The 16553-nt window shown below is 38.0% G+C and overlaps 1 protein-coding gene across 1 annotated transcript in view; it reads left to right on the top strand.

Annotated features, from left to right (window-relative positions):
- The window catches only part of ptpra (protein tyrosine phosphatase receptor type A), a 237339-nt gene that overhangs the window by 201267 nt on the left and 19519 nt on the right, over positions 1–16553 (top strand). Inside the window, exons 16-22 of the mRNA XM_028804668.2 lie at positions 1316–1465; positions 2489–2582; positions 2730–2806; positions 7432–7566; positions 10472–10597; positions 10779–10930; positions 13103–13238. Coding sequence (XP_028660501.2) covers positions 1316–1465; positions 2489–2582; positions 2730–2806; positions 7432–7566; positions 10472–10597; positions 10779–10930; positions 13103–13238 — 870 coding nt within the window. The remainder of the gene's footprint in view (positions 1–1315; positions 1466–2488; positions 2583–2729; positions 2807–7431; positions 7567–10471; positions 10598–10778; positions 10931–13102; positions 13239–16553) is intronic.

The raw sequence follows: 16553 nt of genomic DNA, 5'->3' as shown, positions 1-16553 counted from the left end.
GGCACCAACTTCTCCATGCCCCTTCTCTGAATAACTAGGTTGAGAAAAAATCAATGGATAGATATGTTAAATTATGGTTTTGCGTAATGGAAATAATCACAGAACAAGAGAATATTTTTTAGGCAAGAAATTGTGATGATCTCTCAAAAATATTATACAATATTTAACCTGAGAGTACTTTTACATTTTAACTGGTTAAATGCACACACAGTGTCACTTATGTGAAGAGCTTTCTGCAATGGCACAAACAACCCTTTTGGCTGCCTTTTGTAGCTCCTAGTGTCCCTGCATTTCTGAATCTTTTCTAATCCTTAAATTGTTGTATCTTTGATACCGCTTTTCTGCTCGTCCTGAAAAAGAAACTGCATTCCCTTTTAAACAAACCTAGTACTGTGTGATAAAGATAAAGGAAGTATACTGACATCTTACCAGGCTACTCTGACCTGATCTCAATTCCATTCCCAGCTTTCCAAGGTAGTAACACTCTTCTGCCACGTGTCAGTCAGGAAGTCTTGTTACCTTAGTCTCTGTGGGGCCACCTATTCTCTAGTACCAAGTGGGCAATTGCATCTTTCTACACAGATCCTCATTCTTCCAGAGCGGGTTTTGCCTTGCCAAATTAGCATGTAGATATGTTTGAGATTATGTGATTTTCCTTTTCTCTTTTCCTTGATCAGTCACATGAATGCTGTCTCCATCTTTCCATTAGCTACGTCTTGTCAGCTAGGTACCCATTTAAAATTAATTTTTATTATGGTATTTATATTGTTACTTCCTTTTAAATCATAAATTCAAAAAACAGTAAGGCATCTCACCCCATAAGAAATGAATTGCATAAATGACAGCCACCAGTGAGCTCCTACATAACCTGGTGGCCATCCAGAAAGACCAAACACAACAAAATTAAAATTTTGCAAACTCCAGTTAAGGTCAGCACATGGTTGCTGTCTTGCTGAATGTTCTGTCGGCTCAGAGCAACAAATTTTTAAATCTGGTGCAGAAAGTGAAACCATTGGATTGCTGCGACATCCAGATGTTTTTGCAGCTACTGAAACTATTTAGAAAGTGTAATAAAAAAGATGCCATAGGAGAAGTTAAAGCTTTAATTTTAAAAGGAACAGAGATTTTTTAAGCAGATAGAGAATGTGTTGTGCCTGTTGCAAACACGTTTCATTCACTGATATTCCATTTTTTATTTTTTTGTTTGTTTTTGTGATGGGGGTCACTTGTGACATCTTTGAATTGTGTGTGTAATGTTCTAATAGCAAGAGTCTACATTTTGCCATGTTTCTGAAACTGACCCTGTCTGTTGTAGATGCAGTACGTCTTCATCTACCAGGCTCTCTTAGAACATTACCTGTATGGTGACACAGAGCTAGAGGTGACCTCACTAGAAACACATCTGCAGAAACTCTACAGCAAGGTGGGCAGCACCAACTGCAGTGGGCTGGAAGCAGAGTTCAGGGTAAGTCTTGCAAGCTTACAGCTTATTAGAATTCAGGATAGTTTTCAAATGAAGACCATTTAACCTTTGTGAAATGTTTTGTTAGGTGGTAGAAAGCGGAGCTTTTCAGACTGCATTTGTAATGTAATATTCTGAAATGAGACTGAGAAAATGTAATTGATCAAACTTTTTCCAATGTCTTTCATAGTTCTGAATGTGGTGTTGGTTGGTTGTGATGTCTCTGCAAATTCTGCTCAAGAACAAATATGATTTGGTTCCCTTAGCCACATGAAGCAAGTCATACATTTTGTTTAATTATGCATTTCCTTACTGCTCCTTGTGTAGTTCAGTTTTTCTATTGTAACTGCAGTAAATCTTATTGGTAGTGTATAGACTAGACTTGGGTTTTGTATATTCTACAACAAACATTTTACAAAGGTTAATAAAGTGTACAGATTAGTCTTTGCTGGATAGCTATTCATTTTTAAATTACTTTCCTTTATACTCTATTTACTTCTTTCAGGAATCCAAAACCAATTCAACATTCAGACATGTAGCAGCAACATACGTGACTTGTACCAGTAGCTTTTTCACCTTTTCACTTCTGTTTTTTTCCTGCCAGAATATGGTTGTCCTGGTCATTGTCTCTGATTCACGTACTTGATCAACATTTTTCAAAAGTCTCTTGTTCACTTTCCCCAAGATTAACACAAAATTCAGTCACAATTCTTTGTTGCTGTGGTAAAGAAACATCACTTGTGGTCACCAAAATTGGGGTTAAATTATGACTGTGACTAAACCAAAGCCAGTCCTTCTACTGGCATGCAGTTCACAGTGCCTCCTTGACACTGACTTCTCCACCACTGAGTACGTACAGTACAGCCTCTCTCAATATGTTTCAGTCAGCCCTCACAGAATGTATATATACAGTGACTTCCTTTGATCTATGTTTTTGTTTTTTTTTTGGTTTTTTTAACACAAGTTTTCATTATCTTATCTTTTATGCCTCTCTGTCTCTGTGTCTCTCTCTCTCAATGATATTAGAAACTGACTTCAATAAAAATCCAAAATGATAAGATGAGGACGGGAAACCTTCCAGCTAACATGAAAAAGAATCGTGTTCTTCAGATAATTCCCTGTGAGTGTCCATCTGTCAGCTATAGCTGCTTATGTCCCACAGCAGTGTTTGCATTGATAGGGTGTCTTGGAGTTATTCTAAATTGCCAATTAACAATGTACTTTACAAATCCAAGCTGTTGTAATAATCTGCCGTTTTTCTTTCTAGATGAATTCAATAGAGTTATCATTCCAGTAAAAAGAGGAGAGGAGAATACAGACTACGTAAATGCTTCATTTATTGATGTAAGTAGATGCTATGTTCCTGGACCATTTAATGTCTGCACGGTTTGGTGTTGCTGATGAAAAGACTGTTCATTATTCAGATGAGTTCAAATTTTCTAGGAAAATGTAGATGCATTCTGTACTCTAGCAATTACTTTTCAATTGGAGGAAAGTACTCTACAGTGCTTATGTATACAATAACTTGAAAGTGAACTGTGAAACAGAGTATGTTTAGATGGGCACCCTGCATTGGCTCAACCTTGTCTAATAGGGAGGTGCCTCTGTGTAGGTAATGTCTGTGCTTGAGAAAGCACATCACATATGTAGCTACACCTTCAAAAGTTGATGACATAGATCATAGTATCTTGAATTTTACCCTTGTTCTAAATTTATGGTTATCCAATTGAGTGTTAACTATGCTAACAGTATTTATAAAGATGAACATAAAGTGTCTGGGCTTGCGAGTGTCCTGGATAAAAAACAAGATCCAGGCCTTTAATGACCTCTTAGGCACAGCCATCAGCAGTGTGTCGGTCTATGTTGCGTGCATTGAGTATGTGTTTCACTATTTAATTTTTTTTTCCATTGGCTTGTCAGAGTAGAACATGCCCTTTAGTCCATGAATACAGTTGGTTTCTAACCTCTGTACAGCTTCTAGAGCTGACACATTGTTCTCTCCAGCACTAAAGAGAACATGACTTAGTATTCCTCATACAGTCTCACTATGGGTTGTAAAGTCTTATATAACAACTCACTTAAAAAATTTAAATGAGACGCCGCACTACCCAGTCTGAACTGGAATTTGAGGTAAGCTGTTAAGACTTAGCCTATGCAAAGCTGTATCCAGCCCACCGTTCTTGCCAACAAGGCACGCAATTTAATAGAATGAAAGTAAAAAACAATAGAAACCATATTAAATTAAGTAAAGATTTGCTAAATGAAACACAGATATATACCCATAAATAAATTCATCTATACAGTTAAGGGACCACAAGTATGTTGTACAAAAGAAGAGCATTACCCACCCCACATCCCCACACACGTATATAAAACCACTAAAAATGCAGAAAATAATGCATGCAAAAACAGTCCGGTTATTAAATGGTTAATGAAGGAAGCAGTTTGTTTGCAATGTTGGAAAAAACCTGTCAGTAACTGAAGTCGCTGCAACTGGATGAAATAATTAATGGCAAACGGAATAATCTTACCATTTGTTTCATGAACAAAGCAGTCAATGTGCAGGTAAAAAGAGACAAGAATAAGGGAGCCATGATTTGCCAGGTGGCATTTCAAATTCAGATAACCTGAACAGCCATATGAGGAAAGACTGGAAGTTCCATCACCAGCAAGAGTAAATTCTGTATGCTACCGCTATCCCATTTTGTCTGGTGTGAACAGGAAAGAAATTTATATTCACTGCTCAGAAAAATTTAGTTAATACATAAATCACACAAAATATATTCGAGCAGAAAATCTTTCTTTAGTAATACTGTGTAATTTACTGAGGACAAAATGATGCAACAGTGGTTCATGGAAACCAATCACCAACCCATTGAGTGTCGATGTCAACATCATACTGAAAATCAAAGTCAAAAATTTTAATCGCAGGCTGATCCAACTTGCATGAATTTCATCACGACAACTCATAATGTGACTCAGTGGTATTTATGGCCCCCATATGCCTGTATGCATTCCTGAAAACATCTGAGCACGCTCCCGATGAGATGGTGGATGGTGTCCTCGTGGATCTTGCCCCAAACCAGGATCATGGCATCAGTGAGCTCCTGGAATGTCTGTGGTGCTACTTGGCGTCGTCGAATGCACCAATACATAATATCCCAGAGGTTCTCAATTCGATTCAGGTCTGGGGGACATGTAGGCTACTCAATGGCATCAGTGCTTTCATCATACAGGAACTGTCTACACACTCTGGCCAGGAGAAACCCAGGGCCCACTGCACCAGGGTAAGGTCTGACAATGGCTCTAAGGATTTCATCCCAATACCTAACAGCAGTCAGGGTACCATTGTCTAGCACATGGAGGTCTGACCCACTGCCAAACTAGCCATGTTGAATGATGTTGCAGGCTGTATAACATTCACAACGGCATTTCCAGACTCTTTCACGTCCGTCATTTGTGCTCAGCGTGAACCTGCTTTCATCCATGATGAGAACGAGGCACCAAATGGAAGAGTTGCCAATTATGGTACTCTCTGGCGAATGCCAATCAAGCTGCATGGTGATGGGCTGTGAGCACAGGTCTCATTAGAGGACGTTGGGCTCTCATGCTACCCTCATGGAGTCTGTTTCTGACAGTTTTGTCAGAAACAAGCACACAATAGCCAACTGAAGGTCATTTTTTAGGGCTATGGCAGTGTTCTTCCTGTTCCTTCTTGCACAAAGGAGCAGGTCCTTCTACTGAGTTGATGCCTTTCTACAGCACTGTCCAGCTCTCCTTGTATAACAACCCATCTCCTGGTATCTCATCCATGCTCTTGAGACTGTGCTTGGAGACACAGAAAGCCTTATTCAGTTCATCCATTTTCTGACTATGTTTATGTTTATTTCAATTTTGGGTCATGGTTAGCAGGAGCCTGTTCTAGCAGCACTGGGCACAAGGTAAGAACCACCCCAGAATGTGGTGCTAGAACATCACAAGTATTATTTATAGTGACTTTAAATAAAGACATAACCATTTGCATACACATGTATATAATATTTGACAGTGGGAGCACAGACATGTAAATAGACTTGAATGGGGTCACTCTGTCAGATATGGGGTTTGAGCATATCTAGACAGATTGACATCGCTGAATCTTAACTGTCTAACTTGGTGTTAGATTGTGATGATTAAGTGTTCCCTTAATTTTTTTAAAGGAACATGTACAGTGCATCCGGAAAGTATTCACAGCGCATCACTTTTTCCACATTCCATGTTGCAGCCTTATTCCAAAATGGATTAAATTCATTTTTTTCCTCAGAATTCTACACACAACACCCCATAATGACAACGTGAAAAAAGTTTACTTGAGATTTTTGCAAATTTATTAAAAATAAAAAAATTGAGAAGGCACATGTCTATATAAGGTCCCACAGTTGACAGTTCATGTCAGAGCACAAACCAGGCATGAAGTCAAAGGAATTGCCTGTAGACCTCCGAGACAGGATTGTCTCGAGGCACAAATCTGGGGAAGGTTACAGAAAAATTTCTGCTGCTTTGAAGGTTCCAATGAGCACAGTGGCCTCCACCATCCGAAAGTGGAAGAAGTTCGAAACCACCAGGACTCTTTCTAGAGCTGGCCGGCCATCTAAACTGAGCAATTGGGGGAGAAGGGCCTTAGTCAGGGAGGTGACTAAGAACCCGATGGTCACTCTGTCAGAGCTCCAGAGGTCTTCTGTGGAGAGAGGAGAACCTTCCAGAAAGACAACTATCTCTGCAGCAATCCACCAATCAAGCCTGTATGGTAGAGTGGCCAGACGGAAGCCACTCCTTAGTAAAAGGCACATGGCAGCCTGCCTGGAGTTTGCCAAAAGTCACCTGAAGGACTCTCAGACCATGAGAAAGAAAATTCTCTGATCTGATGAGACAAAGATTGAACTCTTTGGTGCGAATGCCAGGCATCTTTTTGGAGGAAACCTGGCACCATCCCTACAGTGAAGCATGGTGGTGGCAGCATCATGCTGTGGGGATGTTTTTCAGCGGCAGGGACTGGGAGACTAGTCAGGATAAAGGGAAAGATGACTGCAGCAATGTACAGAGACATCCTGGATGAAAACCTGCTCCAGAGCGCGGTTGACCTCAGGTTCATCTTTCAGCAGGACAACGACCCTAAGCACACAGCCAGGATATCAAAGGAGTGGCTTCAGGACAACTCTGTGAATGTCCTTGAGTGGCCCAGCCAGAGGCCAGACTTGAAATCCGATTGAACATCTCTGGAGAGATCTTAAAGTGGCTGTACACCGACGCTTCCCATCCAACCTGATGGAGCTTGAGAGGTGCTGCAAAGAGGAATGGGTGAAACTGGCTAAGGATAGGTGTGCCAAGCTTGTGGCATCATATTCAAAAAGACTTGAGGCTGTAATTGCTGCCAAAGGTGCATCGACAAAGTATTGAGCAAAGACTGTGAATACTTATGTACATGTGATTTCTCAGTTTTTTTTATTTTTAATAAATTTGCAAAAAACTCAAGTAAACTTTTTTCACATTGTCATTATGGGGTGTTGTGTGTAGAATTCTGAGGAAAAAAATGAATTTAATCCATTTTGGAATAAGGCTGTAACATAACAAAATGTGGAAAAAGTGATGCGCTGTGAATACTTTCCGGATGCACTATATATACATTCATGTATATGTATATGTATAGGGACATCTACAAACAACATTTACACACCGGGTGTAAATAAACACATTTATATCTCTTTAGCCCTACTACAGTCTGAAATGTAGGCAGTCCATGATACATGCAATGTTTATTTAGTGTTAGGCAGTGATTATTGTAGTTTTAGGTTTCTATAGGATTGAGAACTGAAAGCCTTCTTTAATTTTACTGATTTTTTTTCTGACACTCCTAGTTTCTACTAGGTTTACAGTTATTAAACTTATAAATCAATTGTTCTCCTTTTAATATATATTATTTTGTTTGTCAGGGTTATAGGCAAAAGGACTCTTACATTGCCAGCCAGGGTCCCCTTCAGCATACAATTGAAGACTTCTGGAGAATGATCTGGGAATGGAAATCATGCTCAGTTGTCATGCTGACTGAATTGGAGGAGCGGGGACAGGTAATTCTAAGGCATAATACATTCCGTGTGGATATTGTGTGTCTGTGCATAGCAGTATATTGTATGTGAGATTTCAGTTCTGAAGAAATATTACAGTGAAAATGTCTGTTGCATGAATTTAATGTGATACTTGATGATATCACATCAAATATCATAATATCCCTTGTATTGATAACTTACAAAAAAAATTTAAATACAAGAGGAAAAACCTAGGGATCACTGTAATCATTACACAACAACCCCTAAACAACCAGTTTCACAAAATGGGTTAATTAAATGAATGTAGAAGAGTCTATATGCATCTCACAGCTTGTGGGTAATTACTTTTATGAATTCTGATAGTCCTATTCTTGAGTGATCTAGGGGGTGAACAGAGAGTTGGTGTGCTGTGATGGGTGAGATGAGATGTAGTGACATTTTTTTTTTTCAAAAGTTGAGTGAGTTCACAGTGAGCTGTTGGAGATACAGTAAATGATTTTAGAAGCAATGTACAGCAGAGAATTAATGGACCAGTAGAACATTTTAATTATAAACAAAAATGTGTATTGGGAGAATTGTAATTAATAGATTAAATCTGTTTTATATTTATTAAGTACTTATAAGCACTTTATTTTTAAGAATTAACAAAAGACTAATGATGTGTGTGTTTAACTCCAAAAAGCTGCATCTCTGAGGAAGAAAAAATGTGACTATCTGTCCTAACTCTAAAATATTGGTATTAGAAAATTATTGAAGAGCCAGGGTTAACCTATGCACACACATATTACTACTTTACAGTAACAACTATAGTCACTGGCTATTTACTAGTTATGTATTGACTTCTAAGACACAGATGAATTGTGAATGCAATTAAATGATACGTACTTTTCCAGTTTCCATAGTTTAGTAGGACGGTAGTGGTCATTTTGGCTTTAAGTTTTAGCACAAAGTTGGGTTAATACAAACTGAAGTGTGCACTTTTCTGTGTCGAAAGTGTGCCTTCAGATTCTTCCCCATGGCATTAGACCATTGTATCATCATGTAGATCATTTGGCTGACGTTCTATTGATTTTTCTTGGTTTTTTTTTTTTTTTTTTTTGCTTATGCAGACTTATTGTTTTTGTCTAATACTTTCTTTACCTTGGACTTCATAGATGCTTTTATTTTCTTATATTTGTCTCTGCATGGTTCACCCAGCCCCTAAGCCAGTTTATGTTTTAATAGAAAAGTTTTTGTTCTTTGGCAACATACCATTGTTGTTGAGAATTGCTGCCTGCACATGTTTTTGAAGAAAGTAGAGGATTTAATCTCTTTGTGAAAAAAAAAACAGTTTGGTAAGCTTTCAAAGGCTGAAGTAAACCAATCTCTGTTTCATGGATGCCCACATAGAACAATCATGTTGTCATTTATATTCATATTTGGTTTTGCTCCTGGGTACATGCTTATGTACATTTAGTTTGAAAGATTATCTTGTTTAATAGTGTTTATCACTTATGGTAGTTGACCCTTGGGACTTTCTCCCATATAACAGGAATTCATAGTCATGAATGTTCATGCACTTCTGGGGTATGTTGAACAATGGTAGAGTAAAGGGAACACTGAATACTTCATTTTATAAGCTCCTTTAATACCTAATGCACCCATAAAATTCATGATCTGTGAAAAATGGGTTATCTCCCAACTGATTTCAACTGAACCCTGGTCCTGCTAAAACCACTTTGGGCTCAGCTTCAACTCAGAAACAGAAGCCTTGCCATTCTCCTACAAAATATTTTGGAATCGGTCAGAATTCACAGCCCTCTATGAAGACATGTTGCCCCGATCTGCAGTGTTGATAGAAAAATCAACAGAAAAACAATTTTTTTTTTTTTTTTTTTTTTTTTAAGCTAGGGTTAAATATTTTTGGTGGTACAGTTGGTGGCACACCTATTCATCAGAAGAACAAGTGAAGGTTTTCTCCTAACTAGCCTCCCTCAGTTATTATTGCTCCTTAATATCGTATTATTATTAAAATAATGTGATGAGCTGCAGAAAAAGAGGCCCTGAAGATCCTTGAACATGGTCTTGACGTTTTTTGGGGTGCACTGCACTTTGTGATGTTTTCTTGATGATGCATGTGAAGGGCATGCACGTTTATTCTATTTCGAGTTAATATGGTCTTAAACTGTCTACAAATGGAGCAAATTTTTCTTTGATTAGATTGATGGATGACAGAATGCGTTTTGTAATCAGACTGAAGGGCACTTTCATGGTGTACCTCAATAACGATATGGATTAGATCTAAATAGCTAGTTTTTTGGTATTGTAATAAAAGCAAGCCTCTAAAAATGTGTTTTGGTGATTGGCACTTTGTCTGGTTAACTTGGTGCCCAATTGTTTTAGCACATGCATGCATACATGCCAAGATGGCTGAGCCGGTGACCCTTCCAGTACATTTGATTTTGCACTACCAAAACAGATTGGCAATAAGAGCCAAACAAATGGGTGAAAATGTAACTTGGGACAGGCACAGTAAACAACAGACACTTGAAAGCATTACCGTATGGAGCTCAGCAAACACATCTTGGGTGTTTAATTCATGATCTGAGTAAAATCCAGGCTGTGAATTTGAAAGAGACTTAGTAGTTTTCACACAGATGTTTAATGCACCTTAAAAACACATTAATCTGTTCCAATAAAAGTTTTAAGTTCTCTCATACATATAATCTGCATCATAGGGGAGTGGGGTCTATCATTTTTGCATTCTGCTGAAAGTACTTCAGTAATTTGTTGTTTTTGTTTAACTTAACTTTTTTTTTTTAATGTTAAAAAAAAAAAGAAATATTTAATGTGACCTTCCATGCTGTAGTACACATTTGTAGATGTATACACATCACAATAAGGTATAAACAGTGAATATAGTTTTCCTTCTTAATTTCTTCTGTAGGAAAAGTGTGTGCAGTATTGGCCCTCAGATGGCTCATTAAGTTGTGGTGATATCACCATTGAGCTGAAGAAAGAAGAGGAAAATGAGAGCTACACAGTCAGAGACCTCTTAGTCACCAACATACGAGTGAGTGACGTCTTCCATCTTCTGAGCATACAAGCTTGTCTCTCCATTTTCTAATCAGATCTTCTGCTTTTTTAAATCAATTTTGTCTATTCCATGCATCTCACCTTTATTGTAACCTTATATTCTCAGCTGTCTTGTCCATTTAGTCCATTAAATGTTTCTAATTTTTCTTGTTCTACAGGAGAACAAATCCAGACTAGTCCGCCAATTCCATTTCCATGGCTGGCCAGAAGTTGGAATCCCAGCAGATGGCAAAGGAATGATCAACTTGATTGCTGCTGTTCAGAAACAACAACAACAGTCTGGCAATCATCCAATCACTGTGCATTGCAGGTCTGTACATTATTGCCAGGATGCTGCAGTATAGGTCTATGAATATATGATAAATAATGAACTCTATTGTGAACTGTACTGTATTGTGTATTATATTTATCCCATTTTTGACACTCATTGCATGCCCAACCTGCCTGGAAGGGGATCTTTCTCTGAATTACATTTCCCAAGATTTCTTCAACTTTTTTGAAAGTTTTTATTTTTTGTCTTTTTAAGGAATCAAGTCTGGGAGGCTGTCTAAAAAAAGGGCCGTTTGAAGTCCATTGAGACATACAGTGGAACCTCGGGTCACGACCGTAATTCGTTCCAAAACTCTGGTTGTGACCCGAAGCAATTTCCCCCCATAGGATTGTATGTAAATACAATTAATCCGTTCCGGACCATACGAGCTAATTGTAAATATATATTTTTTTAAAGATTTTTAAGCACAAAAATAGTTAATTATACCACAGAATGCACAGTGTAATAGTAAACTAAATGTAAAAACATTGAATAACACTGAGAAAACCTTGAACAGAGAAAACTAACATTGCAAGAGTTCACGCTAATAGCCTTACGAACCGATCGCTGTAAACACTTTTCTTTAAGCACATGGAAAAAAAGAAACATTTGAACAAATCCTAACTTTATTTAAAAACCAACCATAAACAACCAAGAAAGTAACATTGCAGGAGTTCACTCTAAATAGCCTTACGAACTGATCGCAGTAAACACTTTTTTTTTTGAGTTTTAAGCACAGGGAAAAAAATTAACATTTGAAAAATCCGTAATTTATACAAAAACTAATCTTTCATGAGTCGAGTTCTGGCATGAAGGAAGTGAGGAGGAACTGGGTGGAGAGGAGATTACAGTTTTGAGGTAAAGTCCCTCTGCGCGATGCACGTCTGACTGAGAGCAATGTACTGTACAGGTACAGGGAGAGACTGAACACGTGCGGAAATCATCGGCGCGTACGAACCAGAAAGTAAACTGGCTTGTTCGTCACCCGAGTGTGTGGTCGTGAACAGATGCAAAAGTTTGGCAAACTTTTTGGTCGTAACCTGATTTATACATGTTCAGAGACGTTCGTGACCCGAGGTTCCACTGTACCTTATGTGATTTTGGGCTGTACAAGAAATAAATTATTGTTGTATTAAAAAGAAGTGGTTTTATTATTAACAGTGTATTAACAGTAGTTCTGTCAATAATGTAAAGAAACTGTTAATTACTTTATTTTCACCAGCAACATTCCATTTTTTTGAATAACATTTAATAATATAAATAATATTTAATAATATTCAGCATTTGAATAAGGGTCCTAGAAGCATGACATCACGCAGAGTACAGGCTTACATGTTTATGTACTGCAAATTTAAAATGTTTCTTTGCAGTATCAACTTTCAATGCACATAACACATTTAGTAGCTGGTGACTGCTTGTAGTCAGTGGGATGCAGAATGTCTATGCAATGCTCTCCTTACAGTTGTGTTATAAATCAGATGCCTTCTAATCAAGAAATGACTTCTAGACAGCTATCCACATCAGTGCCAAAGCCACCTCATCTTCCAAGTGATTGTCACTATCTCAGTCACTGTCTTTATCATCAAAATAGCCATCTTGCAAAAAATCTAGTTGTTTCAAAACATCAGATGCTTTATACCTTTTTCATGTGAAATAACTAAATACTGTCTATTTAGAACACTATTTTCCACAAGCTGTTGCTACCAAAAACATTTATATGTCTCAACTAGGTGGACAGACTATAGTAGGTAACTGAGATGTGGCTGCGAAGATCACCAGCAGACTGGCTGCATTAATAGTGGTTGTACACTGTGACATGAGTTTTCTTGTATGTCACATCTTGACAGGCTCAATGAGATAAGAGTTCTCTTTGTAGCCAGCATTCACGGTGTTAAAACTCTCATTAGTATTTAAACAGTTCCTATAAAGAAAAATAGATGCATATTAAGAAAATAATGGCACATACCCCTTCTAATGAAGGCATTACTGAAGGCACGTTTATCTTTACAACAAATATTATTCAGTGCAGTCACAGGATGTATTGTTGGTTTAACTTCACACATTTTGTAATCTTGACCAAGGACTAAATTGGAAAATGCATGCTGAAAAATAACAAATGAGACTTGTGAAGCTAATTGTCATCTCCAACAGTAAATATCTCTGATCTTTTAGTGCTGGCGCTGGCCGAACAGGTACCTTCTGCGCCTTGAGTACAGTGCTAGAGAGGGTTAAAGCAGAAGGCATCTTAGATGTGTTTCAGACAGTCAAGAGTCTCCGACTACAACGACCCCACATGGTCCAGACACTGGTGAGTGTTCAGCACAGCCTTTTGAGAATTTCTTTCAAATTCTTATTATTTAATAAGTAACCTCATGGATGTAAAGGGAGCATCTGTAACTATTTGTGTGAAATTGTTACGCTTTTAACTTGTTAAAGTTACGATGTATGTTTAGGATTTGTTTTGTTGACAGAAAAATGGCAAATTTAGTTTCCAAATTGGGTATTTTTTTCCAATGTTAGCTCATTATAGACAAGTCAAGTAGTCTTTATTTTCAAAACACCTATACACATACTTTTGTATATTATACAGTTGTTTGAAACTGTTTCCCAGAGCTACAGTACAATATATATAAATAAGACAATATAACAATACAGAGGTGTGTGTAATTTTGCACAAGGGAATGTAAAACAAGTAGTAACATCTTTACAAATTAACATTATATTGAAAAACACCAATCAGTGATGATAGAAGATGTACAATAGGCATGGAATGAAGAACAGTAACTGGATATGAGTCTATGATAACATCTCATTCATTAAGATATATCTATCCATATATATATATATATATACTGTATATATACACACACACTTGCCATTTTCAGAAAAGTGGGTTATAAATCACAAAGGTTGATTAACATTTTTCATATAATTATACATTTTTAGCAGGTTAAATGACTTTTCCTACAGTTGCATAGTTAGTCACCTGTCTTGATTAATCTTGAAACATGGTGACTTATTTAGTAGGCCATATGACTTTATGTGTACAAATAAGTAACAATGACTGTGTAAAATAGTTTTGGCCTTTTTGTTAGAATGTAAATATATATTTTTGAATAAAACCATCATGGTTCTTATATATTCAGCTTTCCATTTATCAACTCAACATGCTATATACATTTGCAAATACAATCTAATTAAAATAGTACTTTGTTTTAAATGACACTGCTGGTACAAAGTGTTTTGGCAGCAATAACAGTACCCAGAACTACTCTTCCAGGTCCATGTTACCTTAATTTACAGTAGATTTTTTTTTCTGAAAGAAAAAAGCTTAAATATTATTTTGCTTAACTAAATATGACCTATTTTAGACTTATCTGTATAAAAAAAACACACACAGCAGGAAGTACATTCCGCAGGCTGTGCTGTTGAGTAAAATCTATGTGGGTGAATGAACTCCTCACTCAAACCTACAGTATAAGGGGCGCACTTAAGATATGTATTTTTATTTCAGGATTCCAAAGTGTCTTTCATCCTTTTATGGTGTCCTTAATGCTTACAACAGATGTTGACTCATTATTTAACATATGTCCTTCTATGTTTTGAAATGTAAGATAGATTATTAGAAGTGTATTAATATTTCTTTTGTAAAGGTTAATGAATGAACAGTTAATTTATTGTTTTGCACAGATGGATGTACCTTTGCTGTGCACTTTTCAGCCAACCCTATGGTATATTGGGATGGGGATTTGGGAGAGATGAGGTCAATAAAGATATTAAAATCAGATTTCTATTGCACCTTCCTAAAGATTTTATTGAGATAAAATAACTTTATTTCCAATTGGCGTGATTAACAGTTATTTGATTAATGTCACTTTTCCACCTCACATAGCCTTTTCCTGTGTTAGGTAAGGGTAAGGTTTTGGGAGACATTTCTGCCTCGTAAGGTTATCAGTCGGAAGCCTCTTTGACTTTTTCTGTCACTTTCAGCAAAAGCATCAATTTATAGCTATCACAAAGTCAGTTGTATCTTCTTCTTCTTCTTTCGGCAGCTCCCATTAGGGGTCGCCACAGCAGATCATCTTCTTCCATATCCTTCTGTCCTCTGTATCTTGTTCTGTTACACCCATCACCTGCATGTCTTCTCTCACCACATCCATAAACCTTCTCTTAGGCCTTCCTCTTTTTCTTTTGCCTGGCAGCTCTATCCTTAGCATCATTCTCCTAATATACTTAGCATCTCTCCTCTGCACATGTCCAAACCAGCGCAATCTTACCTCTCTGACTTTGTCTCCCAACCGTCCAACTTGAGCTGACCCTCTTTTGTACTCATTTCTAATCCTATCCATCCTTATCACACTCAATGCAAATCTTAGTATCTTTAACTCTGCTGCCTCCAGCTCTGTCTCCTGCTTTCTGGTCTGTGCCACCGTCTCCAAACCATATAACATAGCTGGTCTCACTATCGTCCTGTAGACCTTCCCTTTCACTCTTGGTGATTATCTGTCTGTCACAAATCACTCCTGGCACTCTTCCCCACCCATTTCACCCTGCCTGCACTCTCTTTTTCACCACTCTTCCACAATCCCCATTACTCTGTACTGTTGATCCCAAGTATTTAAACTCCTCCTTCTACACTAACTCTCTTCCCTGCATCCTCACCATTCCACGGACTTTCCTCTCATTCACACACATGTATTCTGTCTTATTCCTATTGACCTTCATTCCTCTCCTCTCTAGAGCATATCTCCACCTCTCCAGGGTCTTCTCAACCGGCTCCCTACTATCGCAACAGATCACAATGTCATCAGCAAACATCATAGTCCACGGGGACCCCTGTCTAATCTTGTCTGTCAACCTGTCCATCACCATTGTAAATAAGAAAGGGCTCAGAACTGATCCCTGATGTAATCCCACCTCCACCTTGAATGCATCCGTCACTCCTACCGCAGACCTCACCACTGTCACACTTCGATTGTATATATCATATACAACTATTACATACTTCTCTGCCACTCCCGACTTCCTCATATAATACCACAACTCTTCACGAATCACCCTGTCATATGCTTTCTCCAGGTCCACAAAAACACAATGCAACTCCTTCTGGCCTTCTCTATACTTCTCCATCAACATCCTCAGAGCAAACATCGCATCTGTGGTGCTCTTTCTTGGCATGAAACCATACTGCTGCTCACTAATCATCACCTCACTTCTTAAACTAGCTTCCACTACTCTTTCCCATAACTTCATGCTGTGGCTCGTCAATTTTATCCCCCTGTAGTTACTATAGTCCTGCACATCCCTCTTACACCAGTACACTTCTTCTCCACTCCTCAGGCATCAGGCATCCTCTCACCCTCCAAGATTCCATTAAACAATCTGGTTAAAAACTCCACTGCCATCTCTCCTAAACACCTCCATGCTTCCGCAGGTACGTCATCTGGACCAACGGCTTTTCCATTCTTCATCCTCTTCATAGCTGTCCTTACTTCCTCCTTGCTAAATCCGTTGCACTTTCTGATTCACTATCTCCACATCCTTCAACCTTTTCTCTCTCTCTTTCTTTTCATGCATCAGCCTCTCAAAGTACTCTTTCCATCTGCTCAACACACCCTCCTCA

This window comes from Erpetoichthys calabaricus, chromosome 7, assembly GCF_900747795.2.
Source record: "Erpetoichthys calabaricus chromosome 7, fErpCal1.3, whole genome shotgun sequence".
Taxonomy (NCBI): Eukaryota; Metazoa; Chordata; class Cladistia; order Polypteriformes; family Polypteridae; genus Erpetoichthys; species Erpetoichthys calabaricus.
Note: the sequence above shows the minus strand (reverse complement) of the source record. Positions and strands in the feature narration are given on the sequence as shown.